This window comes from Carcharhinus amblyrhynchos, chromosome 25, assembly GCF_965287045.1.
Source record: "Carcharhinus amblyrhynchos chromosome 25, sCarAmb.v2.hapA, whole genome shotgun sequence".
In the NCBI taxonomy this organism is placed as follows: Eukaryota; Metazoa; Chordata; class Chondrichthyes; order Carcharhiniformes; family Carcharhinidae; genus Carcharhinus; species Carcharhinus amblyrhynchos.
Window position 1 is genome coordinate 7,055,909 of NC_137348.1, and position 25,974 is coordinate 7,081,882.

Sequence of the window (25,974 nt, forward strand, 5' to 3'; positions counted from 1 at the left end):
CTGCACATCTTCAGAGTGGGAGAGGAAACCGGAGTGCCCTGAGGAAACCCATGCAGGCATGGGGAGAACGTGCAAACTCCACACAGATAGTGACCCAAGGCCGGAATTGAACCTGGATCCCCGGCACTGTGAAGCAGCAGTGGTAACCACTGTGCCACCTACATTCGATGCAGCAAGCCATTTAAACTCCCATTCAGTTTGGTGGGTCAGTAATATCCCACTGGGCTGGAGGGTCTGTAAAATCCTGGCCGCTGACAGGGAGATGAATGGATTATTGTTCGGTTATCACGGGTCAGGAAAGGGAGGAGGATTGATGAAGATACAAATCTAGTGGCATGACTGAGCAGGACCACGGGCTGAGTGACCTCCTCCTGTCTCTGCGTACAAAGCAAAAGAAATCTTACTTGTAATAATCAGCAGCCAAGTCAAACTTTCCCAGGAATATGTGCGCATTTCCAAGGTTGCTGTAGGCTCTCCGCTCAGCTGCTTTATCCCCGTATTCTTTTGCTATTGAAAGACGCTGAAAAGAACATTTTTAAAAGTTAAGTCACATCTCCTGGGTGTCTCAATCACTCAAAACCAACGTATGAGGTATTGCAGGATCTCTACATTATTCACAGCTTTACTGACGACGAAGTATTTTTCATCATCCACTAATTATTCTTTCAAATTGAGCATTTGCACATGAGTTGTCTAATGGGCGAAGGCATTCATTTTACTGATTGACTCTGATTACTTTTTAAATAAACCAGGTTAAAATTCCTATTTGACACCAGCGCCCCCTGGAGAAAACAGTCTCCAATAACCATGACCATCAAAGCAATTTTCACCTGCCAGAGTCTGCTGTTGTGTTACCTTGCTAAAGGATTGTGAAATAGGCTTATAGCTGTAAACACATGAACAGCAGATATTAGGTGGCACGGCGGCACAGTGGTTAGCACCGCTGCCTCGCAGCGCCAGGGACCTGGGTTCAATTCCTGGCTTGGGTTACCACCTGTGTGGAGTCTGCACGTTCTCCCTGTGTCTGTGTGGGATTCCTTCGGGAGCTCTGCTTTCCTCCCACAGTCCGTAAGACATGTTGGTTAGGTGCATTGGCACCTAACCTAAATTCTAAATTCTAAATCCTAAATTCTCCCTCAGTGTACCCGAATGGGGGCCAGAGTTTTAAATTCAAGTTTATTTATGAGCATCACAAGCAAGCTTACATTAATACTACAATGACATTACTGTGAAAATCCCCTAGTAGCCACACTCCGGCACCTGTTTGGGTACACGGCGGGAGAACTTAGCAAGACCAATGCACCTAGCCAGCAGACTGTGAAAGGAAACTGGAGCACCTGGAGGAAACCCACGCAGACATGGGGAGAACGTGCAGACTCCATACAGACAGTGATCCAAGCTGGGAATCCAACCTGGGTCTCTGGCACAGTAGTGCTAGCCACTGTGTAGTGACGAGGGGATTTTCACAGTAATTTCATTGCAATTTTTATGTAAGCCTACTTGTGACACTAATAAATAAACTTAATTTTAGACATAGCCATACGTTTTAGCTGCCCACTATTCACCCCTCATTACTACACAGAATATACAGCATAGAATATACACCATTCGGCCCAATCACTCCACATGGTGGGGTGGTGATCACTCCACTGGAGGACATTGAAAACACTGAAAATACCCATTCATTGATAACTTGCCATTTTCATTCATTTTGTGCTCTCAAACTAAAAATATGTTTAATTTGCTTGGCCTCAAGGCTAAGCATTCTCCTAGGAAATATCTGAAATACAGTGGAACAAATATGTGTAACGTTCCTGTGAATTTTATTGCAGCAACAATATAGAAGAATGAAATGAGGATCTTGTCTGACGATTCTCCAGATGTGGACGTCAGTTGTGTCCCTCAAATGGAAGGAATGGGAAAGGAGAAAGTTCACCAGTGCTGAACCCACTCTTGGGCATCTTTGGGGCAGCACGGTGGCCCAATGGTTAGCACTGCTGCCTCACAGCACTAGGGAACTGGGTTCAATTCCCAGCTTGGCTGAATCTCTGTGCGGAGTCTGCACGTTCTCCCCGTGTCTGTATGGGTTTCCTCCCGCACTCCCAAGATGTGCAGGTTAGGTGGATTGGCCATGCTAAATTGCCCCTTAGTGTCAAAGGGCTTAAGCAGGGTAAACGTGTGTGGTTATGGGGATAAGGCCTGGGTGGGATTGTTGTTGGTGCAGTCTCGATGGGCTGAATAGTCTTCTTCTGCACTATCGAGATTCTACAATTCTATGAATCTTCCACAAAGTGGTTGAAAATCCGTGACAGCATAAGTCTGATATCAGGCTTCCATGTAATAGTACTGTGAGGCAGTCAGAGAGGGTGATGGGCAAAAACCCATCGGGGCAACATAGTGGCACAGTGGTTAGCACTGCTGCCCCACTGCGCCAGGGACCCAGGTTCAGTTCTGGCCTTCGGTGGCTGTCTGTGTGAAGTTTGTACGTTTTTCCCAAGTCTGCATGGGTTTCCTCCCATACTCCAAAAACATGTTGCCCATGCTAAACTGGCCCGTAGTGTCACGGGGAACAGAAGGGTAAATATGAGAGTTACTGGGATGGGGATTGTTCTTGATGCAGGCTTAATGGACCAAATGGCCTCCGTCTGCACTGTAAGGATTCTATGATTCTGTTCTAATGCTGTATACAACATCCACTGAAGGCTTCAAAATTATCCACGGAACAAACTAGAGTGCAACGTCAAAGGAGAATATTGCCCAGAATGTATGAAACAGTGAAGGCAAAAAGGGAGAAAAGGCAAGAATTTCATTTTGGGAAAGTCCCGTACAAAATCACAGTATCAGAATCCCTACAGTGCAGAAGGAGGCCATTTGGCCCATCTGCACTGACCATAATCCCACCAGGCCCTATCCCCATGGATTTACCCTAGCTAGATCTCCTGGCACTAAGGGGGAATTTAGCACGGCCAATCCATGTTTGGGCAGTGGGAGGAAACCGGAGCACCCGGAGGAAACCCATGCAGACAAGGGGAGAACGTGCAGACTCCACACAGTGACCCAAGCCAGGAATCAAACCTAGTCCCTGGTGCTGTGAGGCAGCAAATGATAACCACTGTGCCACTGCGCTGCCTAATGACAATCATGACACGCTCAATCACAAACTTCACCTTGCAAATGCCTGAACACAATGAGCTGAGAACATTAGTGCAAGCACTGAACCAGTCCCCACTGATTTTGCCAACTCAGCACAGGGAAAGCAAGTAGTTCCCTTTACCCTCCTTCAGGTCCATGTTGCTGCAATTGTCATTCCCAAGGTAGTGAATGGGTGACTTTTTCCCCAACCTCTCTTCCCAGTCTTCCACCATTCACAGAATTTCATTGCACAGATGGAGACCATTGGGCCCATCTTTCTTGTTCCAGCTCTTTGAAGCCACCCTATTTAGTCCCACATCCCATGTTTAAATCATAAGACCATAAGACATAGGAGCAGAATTAGGCCACTCGGCCCATCAAGTCTGCTCCGCCATTCAATCATGTCTGATATTTTTCTCATCCCTATTCTCCTTCCTGCCTTTTCACCATAACCCCTGATCCCCTTATTAACCAAGGACCGATCTACCTCCATTTCTTCCCAAAAACCTGCAAATTAGCCTTCTTCGAGTATATGTCCAATTGCCTTTTGAAAGCTCTGATGGAATCTGCTTCCCCTATTATTCCAGGCAGTGTGTTCAAGGTGTCGTGCAACAAAACTGCTTCTCAGTTGCCATCCACTATTTTAAATCGATGACATCTGGTTACTCTCCCACATAGTAAACGAAACAATTGGTGCCCGCTTGTCCCATCAAAATCCAATACAATTTTAACTACTTTGGTTTGCTTTTTCCTTCATCTTCTTGCTCAAAGAAATACTATAGTTTCTCTTGATTCTCCACATAACTACCAACTTATTTCTCAACAGCTATGAGACAAGGGTTGATCCATTTTTTCACTTGATTACCCCTCCACTGAATGTCAGTTGGGTTTTAGAGTTCACCTTTTCCCCTTTATTCTTTAATAGGATATGGGAGTCACATATCCCACTTGTTCTTCAATGGAGTGTAGCTTGCGCGGCCATGGCCAAGAGTATTAAGAGTCAACCACATTGTTGTGGGTCTTTAGACACACGTAGGCCAGGCTGGCTGAAGAGGGAAGATTTCTTCGCAGACAGTGGACCTGATAGGTTTTTTTTACAACAATTAATGATAGTTCTCATAGCTTTATATTCCAGATTTATCAATTGAAGTTAAATTCCACCAGCTGCCAAGGTAGGATTTGAACCCATGTCCTCTGAGCATTGGTCTGGACCTCTGGATTACTATCCACGATGTTCTCTTGCACTTGGAACTGAGATCCATCCCCTCCATAACATAACCAACCACCTGGTATTAAATGATTGACAAGATTTGTAATTTAGCATTGAATTTATTTTTTATTCATTTGTGGGACATGGGTGTTGCTGGCTGGTCAGCATTTATTGCCCATCTCTAGTTGCCCTTTGGAGGGCAGTTGAGAGTCAACCACATTGCTGTGGCTCTGGAGTCACATGTAGGCCAGACCAGGTAAGGATGGCAGATTTCCTTTCCTAAAAGACATTAGTAAACCAGATGGGTTTTTCTGACAATGGTTTCATGGTCACCAGGAGATCCTTAATTTCAGACATTTTTTTAGGGAATTCAAATTCCACCACTCTGCTGTGGCGGGATTCGAACCCGGTTCTCTGGGGGAATTAGCCGAGTTTCCGGAATAATAGTCTAGCAATAATACCACTAGGCCATTGCCTCCATCTTTATGCCCTTGAGCTTACTCTTCCACTTCTCTAACCACAAGAGGGATGAAAAATTAATTAGTTATCCAGTGATTCTATTAAAAATCTATTATTAATATTTATGTGCTGGTTTACTTTCTGAACATTTGTGGCTCATCTAATGAATTTTCCACTGAGAATCAATAGCATACAGACATCCCATCTCTAACCTGCAGCGTTATAAATACGAAGGCTCTGCAATCGGATTTCACCATTGAACAATTCGCCCTGCATTAGTCAGTACTCAACACTAACCATACAGAGGCTCGGAGCTTTCATACGTTACTCAAATGATTCTGTCACCTGGCCAGTAGCGCCCATTTATTGACAATGGCAGGTTCTCAATCCCAATAGTAGAGCTGCCTTAAGACTAGCTGCAGAAAGTGGTGCCACCCTCCTGGGACATTTGGAGATGATCACATAATTTTCCTGTCAATCACACACAATAAGAGACTGATTTTGCGCACACTTTCCATTCTGCAACTGTCCTCAACTCACTGCGTTTTGTTGAATAATTATCAGGAGATGTTAAAGTCACAAGCAGGCTTACATTAACACTGCAATGAAGTTACTGTGAAAATTCCCTAGTCGCCACAGTCCAGTGCCTTTTTGGGTACACTGAGGGACAATTTAGCATGGCCAATGCACCTAACCAGCATGTCTTTCTGACAATGGGAGAAAACCAGAGCACCCGGAGGAAACCCATGCAGACACAGGGAGAATGTGCAGGCTCCACACAGACATCGAACCTGGGTCCCAGGTGCTGTGAGGCAGCAATGCTAACCACGGTGCAGCCCCAATGTTGTTGTGGTTCCAGTCTGAATAAAGAACAAAGAAAATTACAGCACAGGAACAGGTCCTTCAGCCCTCCAAGGCTGCACCAACCATGCTGCCCGGCTGAACTAAAACCCCCCACCCTGCCAGGGACCATATCTCTCCACTCCCATCTTTGTCAAGACGCCTCTTAAAAGTCACCATTGTATCTGTTTCCAATACCTCCGCCAACAGCGAGCTGAAGGCACACACTACCCTCTGTGTAAAAAAGTCAATAGTTCTGTAGCCCTTGGAGACTCTTAAATAGACTCTGTAGACTGTTTGCTGTGGTGCGCTGATTAAAATAGACTCTGCTTGCTGGGTTAGTAGAGATTCTTCATTATAAAACTAGACTGTTTACTTTCCACTGCAAGTCCTTATCTCCCATTCCTAACTCAGTATCTGACAGAGTGGCATCCTAGTAAGGGTGAGAATTCAGATTCTTATCACGTGTAATGCTATCTCCTGGGTCTTAACCTCCAATGAATCTTACCATTAGCAATAGAAACGCACGGTTCTTAGAAATAGAAAATAGCAGGACTGGGCCATTCGGCCCTTCGAGCCTGCAGTTGACTTTGATTATGGCTGATCATCAAATTCAACATACTGATTCACAAGTAGGCTCACATTAAATGCAATGAAGTTATAATGAAAATTCCTGAGTTGCCACACTCCGGCACCTGTTCAGGTACACTGAGGGAGAATTCAGCATGGTCAATGCAGCTAACCAGCACATCTTTTGAACTGCGGGAGGAAACCGGAGCACTCGGAGGAAGCCTACGCAGAATATGGGGAGAACGTACAGACTCCGCATAGACAGTGACCCAAGCCCCAGACACACTTTCAGAATAAGACATCACATCAAGTTACGGCAGTGTCAGAGACAAAGACTGATCTGTTGTACCTCTTTGTGAAATGCAATCGCGTTGTCGTAGTTTCCCAACAGATAATGCGTGTTGCCTAGGTTACCATACGCTCGACCTTGAGCTGCTCGATCACTTAATTCTTTAACAATTTTAAGATTCATCCTGAAATGAGAAACAGAAAAAAAACAAATGGAAGTGTCACAAACAATTGAAAACCCAAAGCAAACTCACTTGTCCTCGTCATGCAGGCTGAATACAGCACAATATTCATCAGTGAACGACTATGCATTATGTAGTCAGGTTGTGGGACTCTTGCTCTCCAGTGTGAAGTTCAAGTGGTTTATAACTATCGTCCAAATGTGGACAGATTACACCCTTGAAATTGCTTCCAAACATACTTATATTTATAATAAGCAGCTTTCAGGTTTATAAATAGGGCCGCACAGAATCCACGTAAGCACCGTCTAAACTGATGGTTCAAATTATGTCTAGAATACAAGCCTTTAAATATTTTGAATGTTAAAAACAATTTGATGTTCGTCAGACTGAACTGGGCCAGCTACATAAATACTGAGATACGACGTCAACTCCAAGGGCAGGTCAAGAGGCTGGAATTTTTATGGCAAGTCATTCCCCTCCTGACTCTTCAAAGCTTCTCCATCATTTACTCGGCACAAGGGTGCGGCGGAATACTCTCCACTTGCCTGGATGAGTGCAGCGCCAACAACACTCAAGAAGATCGACACCATCTGGGACAAAGGAGCAGGCTTGACTGGGCATTTTACAGCCTTTTTGACTGAACACTGAATTCAATAACTTCAGAGCGTGAACTCCCCCCTCCACCTTCACCCCATCTCCATTCATTTTATTTCATTTCGTCAGACCGCCTTCATCCATTTTATCATCCTTCTTTCTCACTTACATTTTTCCACTTCTCCATTCCAGCTCTCCTTCTTGCTCCTTCCCCTCTCTGTGCAACTCCCACCGCCAATCCCCCTTTCCAAATCCCATGAACACTTAAATTAAACAAATACTGATGATTGAAACTGTGCCAGATCTTCCTTTTCAAGTATTTTGTATGAATTTCTCTGTCATCAGTGCACGTGCGTTACAGAATGTTTGCAGAAGATGGTGTAAAACAGGATCACTGATATATTTTGTTAGATGGACCAACTACTCATGGTGATCTGGTCTGGACTGATTTTCAAAGTTGCCAGTAATAAACCCTCTGATTGTGTGGACTCGGGGGACTGCAGGTGAGACTGGAGAATGCAAGCAAAGGCAAGATTGAAGGCAAAGAAAGGAAGGAGAAAAGGAAAGAGGGAAAGAAAGAAAGAAAGGAAAAGGAAAAGAGAGCAAGAATACACGCGAGGAGGAAAAAATCCAGCAGACAGCAACACAGCTTTGTTTTCTGCTAGCTTGGTCTTTGTAACCATCAACTACAAAGGGCTGTGAACGTAGCCCACTCTATCACGCAAACCAGCCTCCCGTCCGTTGACTCTGTCTCCAATTCTCACTGCCTCGGCGAAGCAGCCAGCATAATTAAGGACCCCACGCACCTCGGACATTCTCTCTTCCACTTTCTTCCATCAGGAAAAAGATACAGAACTCTGAGGACACGTACTAACTGACTCAAGAACAGCTTCTTCCCTGCTGTCATCAGACATTTGAATGGATTTACCTTATATTAAGCAGATCTTTCCCATCTCCCTATCTGTAACTGCAATACTACTTTGTGCAGTGGCACAGTGGTTAGCACTGCTGCCTCACAGTGCCAGGGACCCCGGTTTGATTCCCGGCTTGGGTCACTGTCTGCGTGGGTTTCCTCCAGGTGATCCAGTTTCCTCCCACAGTTCGAAAGATGTGCTGGTTAGATGCATTGGCCATGCTAACTTCTCCCTCAGTGTACCCGAATAAGTGCCAGAGTGTGGCGACTGGAGGATTTTCACAGTAACTTCATTGCAGTATTAACCTAAGCCTACTTGTGACTAATAAATAAACTTTAAACTTCTGCATCCTCTCCTTTCCTTCTCCCCTATGTATTCCATGAATGTTTTGTCTGCACAGTACGCAACATATCCCAATACATCTGTCAATAATAAATCAAATCAAATCTCAGAAATACTACTATGACTTATTATAGAAAAAGACACATACCGCCAGGCTTCAGTAACAAAGTCAATTCTGAGGAAGCAAATTCAAATAGCCCATGTCGTACCGTGGGCCCCAACGTTTTTATAATTAATTTAATAATTTTCAGGCCTCACCAATTCCTGCACAACCTGATAAATTTGTCTTCCCGAAATGTGAAAAATTTGATTTACAGTTCACAGCTAAGTTCATGCCGCTGGGGTCTTGTGCATGGGTACACTGAACCCTGGGTGGCTGTTTTCAATGACAGGCTGATAGGGTGCTGCTGAGGGTCTGCAAGACCCATACGTTTGTCATTGTGAAGGAGGAGGGCCAAAAAACCTACATCGCAAGAGTTGGAAAAACTGGAGGGAAGACAAGGTAAATCAAGAAGTAATGATGAAGCCTTGAGAATTAAAAGCCATTGGAATGTAGGAGAAAGGGTAGATTAAAAGGTGGCAGAGAATGCCAGAACACCAAGATTGGCAACCGCAAAAAACAAGATTAAATTCAGAATATCACTGTTCCAGTTGGTTCAAAAGGGATAGGGTGGCATGATAGCACAGCAGTTATCACTGCTGCCTCGCATTGCCAGGGGCCTGGGTTCAATTCCCAGCTTGGGTTACTGTCCATGTGCATGTTCTCCCCATATTTGCATGGGTTTCCTCTGGGTGCTGTGGTTTCCTCCCACAGCTTGATTTGATTTATTGTCACATGTATCAGCATACAGTGAGAAGCATTGTTTCTTGCGGACAAAGCATACCATTCATAGAGAAGGAAAAGAGAGAGTGCAGAATGTAGTGTTACAGTTATTGTTAGGGTGTAAGGAAAGATCAACTTAATGCAAAGTAGGTCCATTCAGAAGTCTGACGGCATCAGGGAAGAAGCTGTTCTTGAGTCGGTTGGTACGTGACCTCAGACTTTTGTATGTTTTTCCTGACGGAAGAAATCCGAAAGATGTGCTGGTTAGGTGCATTGATCTGAACAGGCGCTGGAGTGTGGCGACTTGGGGATTTTCACCGTAACTTCATTGCAGTGTAAGTCTACTTGTGACACTAATAAACAAACTTAAAGAAATGAAACAAACGCAGCATAGTTGCACCCAGCCCCACGACTGTGTGAACTGCAGATGTCATAGTTCTATTCTCCTGCAGCACACATTGTATTCCCATTTTCTGGCCTGCTCCCAAGTCAAACACAACAGAAAGACTCCTGAGAATTAAGATTTATGATTCCAGAGTGGTTCAACCAGAAAGAATCTTGAACAAGAGAGTCTCTTGGAAAATTTAGAATGGCCACCTGCAAGATTGGGGAAGGTAGGGTAGGTTAGAATAACAGATGGCTGCAGGAACTGTATAGTTAAGTATTTTTTCAGTTATACCTGCATTAGCCTGGATAAAAAAAAACAGAGGTCGCAAGGGAGGAGGAGGTTCACATTTTAAATATTGGCCAAACTTTGGGTGAGAACTTTGGCATTCTTGCTAAAGCAGAAACATCTTACATTTACATTAATTAAATGCATGCTGGAATAGACAATGGGAAGCAGATAAACTTCAAGCAAGATCAATGACCTCTGAGCGCCAAGGTTTGTTACTTTCTCCACACAGCACATGAGTTAACTGCACAATGTGATAGATATGCTCTGGCCTAATTTGGGATTACACTGTCAACATTCTAGTAGTCTTGCTCTTTGGCAGAAAGTGAACAGGGCAACTGAAAGTTTCAAATGATAGTCCACGACAGAAGATGTTAAACAGCATCAAAATCTTTCCTGGTCTGCTGGAAACGACCATGTTAAGGGATCCTGGAGACGTAACCTTTGATTACAAACCAGCAAACAGTTGGAGGAATTTATTTCTAAGAATGTTTGAAGGCACCATCAATGGGCTTGAAGGTAACCACAGCCAGAAGTTAGGGAATGGAGTACAAAAGTTAACTGGCATCCTCTGAGGATGCCGTAATACAAAACGACAAGGGCAATGATGTTCACACTGAACCTCAAAACGTACTTTAGGCTTGTGGATCAAGGGATAAATCTCATTTAAGGAAAAAAAGCTGCAACATTTGAAAACATGAATGAAAGCAAACAAAAATTAAATTTGGCAATGGTACAGTGTTGGGTTTCCAGAGAGGTCAGTCCCGATGTCTCCGGCAACAACAACCATGAAAAATAACATTTTCCAAACATTCCGAATCGTTCAGTAAATTTCAACTCCTCTTCTTGGAGGGAATCAAAACTCAGCAGTTGCAAAGTAACCATTTAATATAAATCAACCTGGAGTAATGTAATTAATATAAACAGCAGCAAGTACGAAGACTGCTATAAAACAAGGATACTGACTTTGCAAAGGGTGCAAAGCAAGAATCTAGGTGTGCTATTTGTAGTGGCTTTGAATCACCTTGCACAGAACAAGACAATAACTAGCAAAGTTAACGGAACGATTCTCCACCTCAATCAGTGGATTTAGAAAGCGAGATTATTCTCAGGACACAAATGGTTGAGTAAATGAGACCTGGTTTGGGTATTAAAAATAGATGGGCATGTATAAAGCAGAAGCTGACATTTGATTACACCCAATCAGGAACTACTGGACATTTAAGGCAAAGCTACTTAATCACAGGTGGGAGAAAGCATTGAAAAGGTATGCTGATCGAATGAGATGAAGATGGATGGGAGGAGGGTCATGTGGAATGTCAATATTGAACGGGCTTTTCCTGTGTTGTACATTTTGTAATGCAAGTCAAGGTGTAAAGAGCAATTCTCACAAATTACAAATTTATACAATAGACATGCCACTCAGTAAAGCAAACTTTTTTTGCCATAAAAATGCTAACAAATCAGAAGTAATCAGGTTAGGATACAAGTTCTTAAATAGATTGAAAAGGAATAGATGCTTAGAATAAAGCTGAGATTATTGTCTCCTTCTCCACTATAAAAGATGGTCTAATGGGTCTCCTTTCATCTCCTTGTTTTATGTTAACTGTGGCAGATTAAGAAACATGTCTCACATACTGAGACACAGAAACACTGTAGCACAGTGGTTAGCACTACAGCCTCTCAGCGCCAGGGACCGGGTTCAATTCTCGGCTTGGGTCACTGTCTGTGCACAGTCTGCATGCTCTCCCCATATCTACAATGGTTTCCTCCGGGTGCTCCATTTCATCCCACAATACTGGTTAGGTGCACTGGCCACGCTAAATTCTCCCTCAGCGTAGCCAAACAGGCGCTGGAGTGTGGTGACTACGGGATTTTCACTGTAACTTCACTGCAGTGTTAATGTAAGCCTACTTGTGACACTAACAAATAGACTTTAAACTGTTCCCACTATCTATTAGCATTTCTGGAATAATCCCTTCCCTAAACTCTTCTCTCTCCAAACTGAAGGACATTCTGGGATTAGGATTTTCACTCAACAGTAAGCAAGAAGAGTGAAAAGGATGTGAGAAAGGAGAAAAGGAAAAAGGCAATGAGTTAATAAACCTTCATTCATGTTGGGCCTTTCACATCGTTGGTATGCCTCAATCCACGTATCAACAAATCAATCAATCCATCAATAAATATTTCTGAATTGCAATTCTACAAGAAGTGCAGCAAGCCATTGCAATTTGGTTGTTTACTGTAACTTTGAAACACAAAGTGATGATACTGTGTCTTTAAGAAATGTTCATGATGTTTCTTTTAAGAGGTATGTTTAATATTCAGCTCTGTTTTACACAGTGCCAATTTGTCTGGAAAACATGCAGTTCCAGGTTAAGAATCCAGAATAATAAATGATTTTAAGCTTATAGAGTGTTTAAACAGGGTTAATGCGTTTTTGTTTACTTAGGTTTCCCTTGGGGTTTCAGGATAGGGCTTTGATTGGGTTGACTGACAGAGTCATGTGCTTGATGGGAGGAGCTGAACTTGCAAAGAAAGAAAAACAAGTTCTTCTTCATTTTAAAACAATCAGTTTCTGCCTGGTCCCTAAAGAAGCAAGAGGTTTCTTTCTGCCTCTCTCTCTCTGGAAGCTGCAGTTTGGGGCTGTTAGAAGACAGGTGTCTCTCTCTCTCTCTCTCCAAAGGTATTTGAAAAGATCTAAAACTAGTAACAAATACAAGCAAATATGCTGGAATTCTACCACCCAACGTGCAATGGACTCAGAGCAGATGAGGGGTGGGTATTGGAAATGTCCTTGGAAGTTGGTGGGATTTTCCGGTTTTGGGTCAAGTGAGGCAGTAAAATATTGCCCAATAGTTTGTGAGTTGATAACTAACTTCGAACAGGGGTTTTAAGTTTGTTGGGAAATATTGCTTGAATAGGATTTAAGAACTCTACCTAGTTATGTGTAAGTATTATTCAATTATTAAAAGTTAAGCTGATCCATTTGTTATAGTTACACTGCATTGTTAAATGAAGTTTGTTTTGATAGAAGCTTCACAGTTTTCTGCAGAATCATGCCTGAAGTGAAATATCATATCGTTACCTTATTGCCAAAATAATAAATCATTGGGGTCGAGCCTAGTTTCATAATCTGACCTCATATCCTGATCAACAGCAAAGTCAATTTGCATTTTTATAGTGTCTTTAATTTCTAAGAACATTCCAAAATATTTCATTGGAGGGTTCTCAAACAAGATCTGACATGGAACTACATAATGAGATACTGGGAGTGGTGCAAATAACCATGTTTTAATGAGTGCATTAAACTGGAAGTCACAGGTAGACAGCAGGGAGATTTGGCAAAGATATTCCCAAACTTGGGGGCGATTTTTCCCATTCTGCCCACCATGGGAATTGGAGCGGGCGAGGGGTGGAGCATGGATAGGTCAATCAATCTCAGGTGGAATTTTTTTCAGTTTTGGAATGAGTGTGGACGTAAAATCCCACCTGAGGTCCCAGGCAGCTAAAAACAAGACAGCCAATTATGGGACAATAAAAACGGGGGTTGGAAACCAGAATTGGAGAATCTCAGAGAAGGCTACAGAGATATGGAGGAGGGAACGGTCATCAGGGTACTTAAAAACATAAATAAGAATTTTAAAATGAGGTGTTGCGAGACCAGGAGATGGTTTAGGTCAAAGGACACATGCATGATGGGTGAATAGGACCTGGTATGAGTTATTGGACGTGGTCAATGTTATGGAGTACAGAGAAATACACAGCATGCACATACGCCTGATAACACAAGTTACAAAAGTGAGCTCAATTTAATCAGCGACCTCCAAGGAAAGGAACACTGGACACACTGCACATTTCAAGAATAGACTCCAATGAGTCCAATGTTCTTGGTTTATATTAGAAAGCTAGGAGGGTGTTATCGTCACTGCATGGTCTTCTTTCTTAAACTGCCTTTTTATCATTTCCAACGGAGTAGGCTGCCAACTGAAAACAAGCGGGGGGGTATTTGCAGACATCTTCAATCTCTCTTTACAACAATCCGAGGCCTCTATCTGTTTCAAGAGGATCAACGTCATCCCGCTACCTAAGAAAAGCCAGGAAGCGTGCCTTAATGACTAACGTCCTGTAGCTCTGACATCCATCAATTTGAAGTGCTTCAAACTGTTAGTCATAGCATGAATCAATTCTAGCCTCCCAGACTGCCCGGATTCACTACAGTTCGCCTACTGCCACAACAGAGCCACAGCAGACACCATCTCCCTGGCCCGACACTCAACCCTGGAACACCTAGATAACAAAGATACCTATGTCAGACTGTTATTTATTGACTATAGTTTAGCCCTTAATACCATTATTCCTATGAAACTCATCTCCAAACTCCGTGGCCTCGGCCTCAGCTCCTCCCTCTGCAACTGGATCCTGAACTTCCTAATCCACAGATCACAATCAGTTAGGATAGGAAATAACACCTCTTCCATGATCATCCTCAACACCAGTGTCTCACAAGGCTGTGACCTCAGCTCCTTACTCTACTCCTTATATACCTACGACTAAGTGACCAAATTCCCCTCCAACTCAATTTTCAAGTTTGCTGATGATACCACCATAGTGGGTCGGATCTCAAACAATGACGAGACAGAGTACAGAAAAGAGATACAGAATCTGGTGAACTGGTTTGATGACAATAATCTCTCCCCCAATGTTAACAAAACGAAGGAGATTGTCATCAACTTCAGCAATCATTGTGGAGGATACACTCCTGTCTATGGGGACCAAGTAGAAATGGTTGAGAGCTTCAGAGTTTGAGGTGTCCGCATCACCAACAACCTACCCTGGTCCCTCCATATCAACGCTATTTTTAAGAAAGCCCACCAATTAGGAAATTTGGCATGTCTGCTATGATTCTCACCAACTTTTATAGATGCACCATAGAACCATTCTTTCTGGTTGTATCACAGCTTGGTATGGCTCCTGCTCTAAGACCACAAGAAAACTACAAGGGGTCAAGAACGAAGCCCAGTCCATCGCTCAAACCAACCTCCCATCCATTGACTTGGTCTACACTTCCCGTTGCCTCAAAAAAACAGGCAACATAATCAAGGACCTCACCACCCTGGACATACTCTCTTCCATCTTCTTCCATTGGGAAAAAGAAACAAAAGTCTGAGATCATGTACCAACCGACTCAAGAACAGCTTCTTCCCTGCTGCCATCAGACTTTTGAATGGATCTACCTTGCATTAAGTTGATCTTTTTCTGGACCCTAGTCATGACTGTGGTATTACATTCTGCACTTTCTCCTTTCCTTCTCTGTGTATGTAATGCTTTGTCTGTATAGCACGGAAGAAACAATACTTTTTACTGTATACTAGTACATGTGACAATAATAAATAAAATCAAAGAAACTTGCATTTTCTTTTCATTCAGTCCAGTATTTTCTCGTTCATCCCGAATCGCCTGATCTGTTGGTAACATGATCTTGAGAAGGTGACCCTTCTCAAACTGCTTCCGCTGCATGGTTCGGTACAACTGAGCAACTTACTCGGTCATTAATGAGGATAGTTAAGAATCAACATTATTGCTGAGTAATCTAATCCTCTGTGAAAATGACAACCTGAGTGGAAAACCCACAAACTGGTATACCTTGACTTATAGAAGGCTTTTCACCAAGTTCTACATGAAAGACTTTCAGTTAAAACTCAAAGCACTCAGGGTAAACCTTGGGAATTGATTAGGAACAGACTTAGGAAGTGATTGGTTAGGGTACTAAGCGAACTGCTTCATGGTATCATTTTGAGAGCAGTTATTATCTCTATTTAACTTTTCTTTTTAGTTTCATATTGCACAGAGGGCTTCTGCCTATTGTGCTGTCAGGGCTCAAGGTTGCATTTAAGAGCTCAAGGTGTCATGTTTGGGGCACATGAAGATATTTTGACGGGATGTGGAGTCGTTGCACATAACGTGTTATTTTCCTGGAGTCAAGCATTTTTAATGGTGGTATTCTCACTAGATTAATAATCCAGGGTAATGTTCTGGGAACCTGGGATCAAATCCCACCATGGATGATGATGAAATTTGAATTCAATAAAAATCTGGAACTAAAAGTCGAATGATGACCATGAAACCATTTTCTATTGTTGTAAGAACCTATTTGGTTCACTTATGTCCTTTGAAGTGAAGGAAATCTGCCATCCTTACCTGGTCTGGCCTACAGGAGGCAACGGCTTAGTCGTACTATTGCTAGATTATTAATCCAGAAACTCAGCTAATTTTCTGGGGACCTGGGGTCAAATTCTGCCATGGCGGATGATGGAATTTGAATTCAATAAAAAAAAATCTGGAATTAAAAATCCACTGATGACAAAGTCAATTGTTGGAAAACCCCATCTGGTTCACTAATGTCTTTTTAGGCATAGTTAGTAGTCTCACAACACCAGGTTAAAGTCCAACAGGTTTATTTGGTAGCGTGAGCTTTCGGAGCATTGCCCTTAATCAGGTACACTCACTGATGAAGAAGCAACACTCCAGAAGATCATGCTACCAAATAAACCTGTTGGACTTTAACCTGGTGTTGATAGACTACTTATTTCCCCAACCCAGTCCAACGTTGGCAACGCCATATAATATGTCCTTTAGGGAAGGAAATCTGCTGTCCTTACCTGGTCTGGCCTACATGTGACTCCAGCTCAGCCACAGCAATGTGGCTGACTCTCAACTGCCCTCCAAAGGCAATGAAGGATAGGCAATAAATGCTGGCCAGCCAGCAATGCCTGTACCCCACAATGAGTATAAAAAAAACCAGTATGGTTGACCCCTGAATGCTCTCGGGATAGGCAACAAATTCTAACCAGCCAATGACACCCACATCCCATGAATGAAATAACAAAAAGTAGAAAATTAAACCCAACAATGTGCCCTTTGGTTCTGGGCTGTATGACCAAGAGGAGTGCCGGGCTGTGCATTGTGTGTTTTCCTCGCGGGTAACCAGAACACATCTTGAACATCTGTTCTGATTGCCGTTCCTTCCTCCCAAGTGTTTAATTTGTGAGCTGGTGGTGCAGATGCTGCTTTACTCACTCGTAGTATTCGGTGGCCTTCTCCAAAGTTTCCCTTACTTCATCGGGCAAGTCTCCAGAGTCGTGGGCCATCAGCCAGGACAGCTGTTTCCCTTTGGCGTGGAAAACATTCCCAATGTTGTATTGTGCTCGCGCTTCACCCACCTGGATAGGAGAGAGAGGAAGGACACGTTTCACGGGATGAACAATTTGCTTTTGAAGATCATGATTAATAATTGAGGTAAAACGTGAAGGTTTTCCAGGGCAGGCTCGAGGGGCTAAAATGCCTACTCCTGCTCCGAGTTCTAATGATTTATGTGTCTTATAATTTCTTCAGTGTGCAGATGTGATGCTAAGTTTGGGGTTGCAAGAAAATGAAACCTCTGCATTGTTAGACCCAGAGCTTTTAATTACAGAACTAAAATCAAGTAATAAACACTGGGAATACAGGATGAAAGGGTTGGTGTAGGAGGAGGGCTTATACTCGCTGAAGCTTACAAGGATGAGGGGGGATCTGATTGAGGTATGTAAAATTTTTAAAAGGGATTAATAGAGTAAATCTTTCCTCTTGTGGAGCAATCTAGAACAAGGGGTCACAGGTCTAAGTTGAGAGGAGGTAGATTTAGAATTGAGATGAGGAGGAACAACGTCTCACAGAGGGTGGTGAACTTTGTGGAACTCGTTGCCCCCTAGCACGGTGGAATCTGAATCACTGAACGGCTTCAAGGAGTTAGATACATTTCTAATTTACAAAACGGGACGAGGGGAACAGGTGGAGAGGTGGATTGGAGATCAGGGAGAGATCAGCCATTTTATTTTACATTCAATTCAATCCAATCAAAGTCCAATTCGAAGTCTCAGCAAGTCAGACATTCCAGATCCAAGCTGACAAGACAGGGCTCTCACCTCCTGTCTTGGGCTTGATCTACACGATCCAAGCCGATTGGAGCAGGCATTGCACCTTCTCCAAGGCTTGGGAGAGATCAGCCACGATCTGATCGAGTCTGCTCCACCATTCAAAGGGCTGAATTTGCCGGTTTCTGTTCCTATGTTCCCAAGTTCGACACACACATTACAAATGAACTGAATGGATATCCACAAGCAGCACAAAGCAGTGAATCAAAATTAGCATGCAAAAAACCCCCCAAAAATGCTGCAAGTTCTCAGCAGGTCAGGCAACAGCTGAGGAGAGAAACAGGGTTAACAAACCAGGACTAAGAGTTGCTGTCAAAACCGGAAAAAAGCTTCAGAAATGTAACAGGTTTTAAGCCGTAGAGAAGCAGGGAGAGAAAAAGAACAAAAGAGAAGTCAATGATATGGTGGAAGATGAAGGTGATTTAAATGTCAAAAGGGATGATAGCGTCAGTCTAAAAAGGGGTAATGGCGAGACAAATAAAGCATCAAAGTGTGGGTCTCGAGTTGCAGTAAATGGCAAGAGCAGAATCAGTACTAGCAGCTGCTGTCTAAAAACATGCAGGCGCTGGCTAGAATGCAAAACTTTGAATTTGATGTTGAACCGGATACTCAGACTTCAGAAATTTTCAATGCAAGGCTAGAAACTTAAAACATCAAGTTGATTTCTCTTTCTGACCTGCTGAGTATTTCCAGGATTTTAGGTTGATGTTTCAAATTTCCAGCACCCACATTATTTTTGCCTTTCCAATTTATAGCATTAGGTGGTGTATTAATACAAGATTGGCACTTAATAGCAATCATAGAATCCTGATAGTGCAGAGTGAGGCCCTTCGGTCCATCGAGTCTGCACCGACAACAATCCTATCCAGGCCCGATTCCCATAACGCCACATATTTATCCCCCTACCCTCTGTAACCTACGCATCGCAGGACACTAAAGGGACAACTTTAGAATGGCCAATCAACCTATCCCGCACATCTTTGGACTATGGGAGAAAACTGGAGCACCCAAAGGAAACACCACGCAAATACAGGGAGAATGTGCAAACTCCACACCGACAGTGATCCAAGCGGGGAATTGAACCCAGGTCTCTGGGGCTGTGAGGCAGCAGTGTGTCACTGTGCCGCTCTTAATAACCTTAATCTGGTTATCAGTCTTGCCTTTGTGTTAAATGCTCTTCAAATCTTCTGTTGTAATATGCTTCTAAGGGGTATCAGCATGACATTACTAAAAGGGAAGTGTGTCATGCAATCCAGTTTCAGTTTCATTTTTGTCTTGAACAGAACACAACACAGCTCTGATAGCTTCAAGCTTTATATTAATGTGCATCTGTTCTCATGTACCATGTCTAAATAAATTAACCCACAACATGTTTACACAGTCCCTTACGAATGATTGGTGATAGTGGCACAATGGTTAGCACTACTGCCTCCCAGCACCAAGGATCCAGGTTCAATTCCCGGCTTGGGTCACTGCCTGTGTGGAGTCTGCACATCTTCCCCCATCTGCGTGGCTTTCCTCCGGATGCTCCGGTTTCTTCCCACACACCAACGATTTGCAGGTAAGGTGGATTGGCCATGCTAAAATTTCCTCTCAGTGTCAGGGGGGCTAGCATGGTAAATACATGGGATTACGGGGATAGGACCTGGGTGGGATTGTTGCTGGTGCAGGCTCAATGGGCTGAATGGCCTGCTTCTAGGGATTCTATGATATCCACGTAAAAATATGATCCTTCCACATTGGTAATTACAATAGAGCTTGAATACACATGGGAATAACCCCAGCCATTCATGCACACCCCTCCCAACAAAGTTACCAGAACATAAGCAGCAAAAATGTTTTGTTAAAAAAAGTTTGGATTGGGTTAGCAATGAGAGGACTAAAGTGGTCAACGCACAGATCGGGAATCTGTAATATTTAAAGCACAAATATTGTCAACAATGCTGAAGACACTGCAATGGAATCTCTTTATCATTCATTTGTAGAAATGGACACAAACAAGTCTCCCCAGTGATTTTATGACAAGCATCGGTCAACTAAATTATACACGTCACCAAGCCATAGAAAGAAAGAGGTTTATCACACTCATGCCTACAAATTTCATCATTAATTAATTGCTATGAATGTGTTGTCTCTGGACTCATAATCCAGAGAGACAGGATAATGCTCTGGGGACCTGGGTTTGGCAGATGGTGGAACCTGAAATCAATAAAAATTTGGAATTGGAAGACCATGAAGCCACTGTCAATTGTTGTAAAAACTCAAATGGTTCACTTAAATGGGGTGGCATGGTGGCACAGTGGTTAGCACTGTTACTTCTCAGTGCCAAGGATCAGGTTCGATTCCCAGATTGGGTCATTCTCCGCCTGCATGCATTTCCTCCAGGTGCTCTGGTTTCCTCCCACAGTCCAAAAGACATGTTGGTTAGGTGCATTAGCCATGTTAAATTCTCCCTGAGCGTACCTGAACAGGTGCTGGGCTGTGGCGACTAGGGGATTTTCACAGTAACTTCATTGCAGTGACACCAGTAAATAAACTTTAAAACTTTAAGCTCAATTCCCCAAATTCCTCCTTACACATTTCTACATCTCTTAATAAAACATTTCCAAATTGATCATTTCAACTCAGCTCCCATGTCATGCCTCTTGCTTCTTCTTTTACACTTTGTAACTGCCCCCCTCACCTATCTATACGACATGCTTGCCTTCATCGGCCGGGTCATTGAATTTAAAAATTGGCAAGTCGTGTTGCAGCTTTAAAGAACCTGAGTTAGGCCGCGCTTGGAATAGTGTTCAGTTCTGGTCGTCACACTACTAGAAGGACGTGGAGGCTTTGGCGAGGATAGAAAGAGGATTGACCAGAATGTTGCCGGGTATGGAGGACATCAGGTATGAGAAGAGGTTGGAGAAACGTGGTTTGTTCTCACTGGAACGATGGAGGTTGAGGGGGCGACCTGAAAGTCGTCTACAAGATTATGAGGGGCACGGATAGTGTGGATGGTCAGAAGCTCTTCCCCAGGGTGGAAGAGTCAATTACAAGGGGGCATAGGTTTAAGGTGTGAGGGGCAAGGTTTAACAGAGATGTAAGAAACAAGTTTTTTTTTTACACAGAGGGTGGTGGGTGCCTGGAACTCGGGGATGTTAGTGGAAGACGGATACAATAGTGACTTTTAAGGGGCATCGTGACAAATACATGAATAGGATGGGAATAGAAGGATATAGTCCCTAGAAGGGTAGGGGGTTTTAGTTGAGTCAGGCAGCATGGTCAGTGAGAGCTTGGAGAGTCAAAGGGCCTGCTCTTGTACTATAATTTTCTTGTTCGATCTCCATCCTGTGCCTATCCAATGTGCTATTTAAATACAACTAGTTATTGTATTCAGAATGCAGCAGCTGCCATCTGAAAGCTCAATATCTCTCCCACAGATGCTGACTAATGTCAAGTCCCTGCATTACGCTGGTAGCTAAATTTGCCACTAATGGCTGATGATTGTAAGTAACATTTGTTTGACTGCTCTCATTATCTGTGTTCATTAAAATGCAGTTGAACGAAATAAAGTCTAAACCGACCCAAGTGCTTGATGAACACAATTCCCACTCACGTTCCCCTCCACTGCCAACTTACACTTCCGTACCGCTACCCGTTTCCATCTCTGCCTCCGCTGATTGAACAGTTAAGTTATTGACGGATCATTCAGTACACCTTGGTAACTAAAGGGATCTCGCACTTTGTTTCGCGAGACTGACACATTCCTTCAATTAAACCACGCTGTAACTAAAAAAAAAATTCTATTATTCCTTGTGACCAGAAAGCCACAAGGGTTTGTGTGATGGCGGCGTTCCAGTGATCTGGTAACTGATTCACAAGTGTGCACTCATCCATGGTACACTCATCAGATTGAGACTAAACACTGGCAAATTTCTAGACAATAAGAAGTCCGACATCATCCGCCTCTTGGGCTTAGCCGTGAAAAGAGAGTGGTAGTCATCGGGTTGTGGCTCTGAATTAAGCCTTCTGTGATAAATCAAAGGAGGATTCCACCTTCTGGAAGCAACCAAATTAAAATGTGACAGTACAATATCGCCACTGATTAGGAAAGTATACAACAGACTTTGCTGTATAACTTAACCAACTGTAAGGAACTGCAGATAAGATCACGTTTAATTTGAACGCAATGTCACTCAGTGGTAATAAATCTTGTACATAATAAGTCCAAAAATGTGCTGGTTAGATGGGTTGACCATTCTAAATTCATAGAATCTCTACAGTGCAGGAGAGGTCATTCAGCTCACTGAGTCTGCACCAATTCTTTGACAGAGTATCTTATCCAGGCCCCAGATGTTTTGCAATGAATCAAGCATGTTTTAAAGAGTAATCACTTTTGTAATGCTTTTGCCAATTTGCACATAGCAGACTCTCTCAGGTCTCAATGTGGTCATGACCAGATGATATGTTTATAGTGTTGTGGTAGAGAGATAAACATTCTGAAGTTAAATTATTAGTCACAAGTAAGGCTTACGTTAACATTGCAATGAAGTTACTGTGAAATTCCCCTAGTCGCGAAATCCGATGCCTTTTTGGATCAATGCATTGAACCATCAGGTCTTTCAGAATGTGGGTGGAAACTGGAGCACGTGCAAACTCCACACAGAGTGACCCAAGCCTGGAATCGAACCCAGGTCCCTGGGCGCTGTGAGGCATCAGTGCTAGCCACTCTGACATTGTGCCGCCCCAGGACACTGGGCAGAACTCCCTTCCAAATAGCATCATGGGATATTTCACAAATCCAAGCAGGAAGATGGAGCTTTGGGTTAATATCTTACTTGACCGTGCAGCATTTCTACAGTACTGCACTGGAGTGTTTGTCTTGAGTTTTATGCTCAAGTGGTTGGTATGGGACTTTTTATTTATTTGATCGTGGGACATGGGCATCGCTGGCCAGGTCAGCATTTAGTGCTCATCCCTAGCTGCCTTCTTGAATTGCTGCAGTCTACGTGCTGTGGGTTGACCCACGGTGCCGTCTGAACCCAGAATCTCGTGAATCAGAGGTTGGAGTTCTACTCAGTGAGCCATAGCTGACACAACTTGTTAAATTAAAGACACGTTCAAACTAACAACAAAAGTTCACGCTGAAAATTAACTGCTGAGCTCCTGTTGGCACGAACCACAACGCTTGTTGTGGGAGGCTGCAGTGCACAAATTAGCTGCTGCATTTCCTGTAACCCGTGAAGGATTTCATTGCCAATGATGCATTTGAGACGTGTAGTTGTCCTGCAAAGCATAATAGAAAAGCAGTTTGCATCAAATCTTAAGTTACAGGAGCAGAAATAGGCTATTTGGCCCATCAAGTCCGCTCTGCCATTCAATTATACCTGATGTGCTCCTCATCCCCATTTTTCTGCCTTCTCTCCATAAACCTTCAACCCGTTACCAATTAAAAATCTGTCTAACTCCTCCTTAAATTTACTCACTGTCCCAGCATCCACCGCACTTTGGGGTAGCAAGTTCCACAAATTCACAACCCTTTCAGAGAAGTAGTTTCTCCTCAACTCTGTTTTAAATTTGCTCCCCTTTATCCTAAGACTATGACCTCTTGCCCTAGAATGCCCCACAAGAGGAAGCATCCGCTCCACGTCTACTTTATCCGTACCTTTTATCATCTTGTGTACTTGAATTTGATCCCCCCTCATTCTTCAAAATTCCACAGAGTATAGGATTAAACTCTCTTCATACGACAAACCCCTCATCTCTGGAAATCAGTCTAGTGAACCTCAAACTCTTGTTTGATAATCACTCGAGTGAAGCATCTTGTGCCACTTTACAACATTAAAGGTGCTATATAAATGCAAATAGTCAATGCAAGACTATCAAATAGTTGCAGGCAACAAACAACGTCTAGTATGGTATCTCATGAAGTGAGGAGCAAACAGTCATCAATTATTTTTAAGACTAAAATTCATTGTAGGCGGAACTCGTATCTAACCTGAAGTGCACCTCAGAGCCTGGATGTTACACGATCATAAGAAATTTAGCCTTCAGTCAAACCTGCTTTACATGGTGTTCAATGTGACCTCAATGTGTTGGAGGAATTAAATCATGTCGCTTTTTTAAAAAAAAATCAGTCGGTTGGAGGCACGAGAAATTTACCGCCGTGTTTTAACAGCCTTAGAACTAATGAGAAACATCCGAAGTGCCCTCTGGAGACTCTGTCCAAAGATGTGCGGGTTAGATTGATTGGTCATGCCAAAATTGCCCTGAGATACGTAGGTTAGACAGATTAGTGGGTAAATATGTAGGGATATGGGAACAGGGCCTGAGTGGGATTGTGGTCATTGTAGACTCGATGGGCTGAATGGCCTCTTTCTGTGCTGTAGGGATTCTATGATTCTGAGACCAGCTGGGAGATTGGATGTAAAATGGTGAAAGGCTGCAAGAGGGAAGCTTGACTTCTTCCCACAACCGATCCTCCCTAAGGCGAGAACACCTGTAGATGAACACAGGCAGCCAATTCATTCAATCTGGTCAGTTAGCTGCAGGTCCCCACCAATTGGTATTCTACCAGCACTGGGACATGTTCATGCCACATGGGGAGACTGCCAAATAAATCATGGCGACCTCCCAGCAGGTTCAAGTCATAGAATTCCTGCAATGCAGAATAGGCCATTCAGCCCCTCAAGTCTGCACTGTCTCTCTGACAGGGTATCTTACCCAGGCCCTCTGCCCCACCCTATCCCTGCACACCCAAAATGACCTAACCTACACATTAGATTAAATTGCCCCGTAGTGTCACAGGATGTGAAGTTTAGGGAGATTAACGGGGTAAATATGTGGGCTTACAGGGCTAGAACCTGGCTAGGATTATTGTCAGTGCAGACTCAATGGGCCGAATGGCCTCCTTCTGCACTGTAGGGATTCTATGATTCTTTGAACTGTGGGAGGAAACGCATCCAGATACGGGGAGAATGTGCAGACTCCACACAGACAGTGACCCAAGGCTGGAATTGAACTCAGATCCTTGGAGCTGTGAGGCAGCAGTGCTGACCGCTGTGCCAGGGGGTTGTCACTCCTTCGGTTGTGGAAACGCTACACGCCTATGGCTCCTACATTGCTGCCAGAGGGTTCACAGCTCTGATCGCTGAGGCCTGCCTCAGCACAAAGATGCTCTGACCTTCTCCGTATGGCCTCGGCTGTGACATTGTTGAGGCTGCCCAGCTGCCAGCACTCTGATTGGGCTGGAGACACAAAGGCTGGCTGTCCTTAATTGCAGTAAGAAGTCTCACCACACCAGGTTAAAGTCCAACAGGTTTATTTAGTAGCAAAAGCCACAAGCTTTCAGAGCTTTATATGTCCTGTTTGTGAATAGAATTGCCACTCACCTGATGAAGGAGCAGCACTCTGAAAACTTGTGGCTTATGCTCCCAGATAGAATTGTTGGACTTTAACCTGGTGTTGTGAGACTTTTTACTGTACTTACTCCAGTCCAACGCCGGCATCTCCACATCATGTCCTTAATTAGGCAGAGTTCCTGCTGGCAGCCTCTCAATTGTTTGCTGCTAGTTAAATTGCTGGTGGGGTCTCACTGTCCCCCAAACAGGTGGCACAGTGGTTAGCACTGCTGCCTCAGCGTCAGGGGCCCAGGTTCGATTTCTGGCTTGGGTCACTGTCTGTGTGGAGTTTGTACATTCTCCCTGTGTCTGCGTGGATTTCCTCCGGATGCTCTGGTTTTCTCCCACAGGCCAAAGGTGTGTGGGTTAGGCTGATTGGCAGTGCTAAGATCACCCCTTAGTGTCCCAGGATGCGTAGTTAGAAGGATTAGCGGGTAAATATGTAGGGATACGGGGATAGCGTTGGGTGGGATAGTTGTCGGTGCAGACTCGATGCCCCGAATGGCCTGCTTCAGCACTTTATGATGATTATACGATTCCTCAAATTCTAGGCCCGTTTCAGCCTTGAAAGTTGAAAACATGAAGTGCTCTC

General features: G+C 43.6%; 1 protein-coding gene across 8 annotated transcripts in view; it reads right to left on the reverse strand.

Annotated features, from left to right (window-relative positions):
* Positions 1 to 25,974, reverse strand: part of gpsm1b (G protein signaling modulator 1b) — a 290,004-nt gene that overhangs the window by 136,537 nt on the left and 127,493 nt on the right. For all 8 annotated transcript variants that reach the window (XM_080212356.1, XM_080212354.1, XM_080212357.1 and 5 more), the window contains 3 exons: positions 17,108 to 17,250; positions 6,561 to 6,684; positions 405 to 520 (listed from right to left, as the gene is read on the reverse strand). In XM_080212356.1, coding sequence (XP_080068482.1) covers positions 405 to 520; positions 6,561 to 6,684; positions 17,108 to 17,250 — 383 coding nt within the window. The remainder of the gene's footprint in view (positions 1 to 404; positions 521 to 6,560; positions 6,685 to 17,107; positions 17,251 to 25,974) is intronic.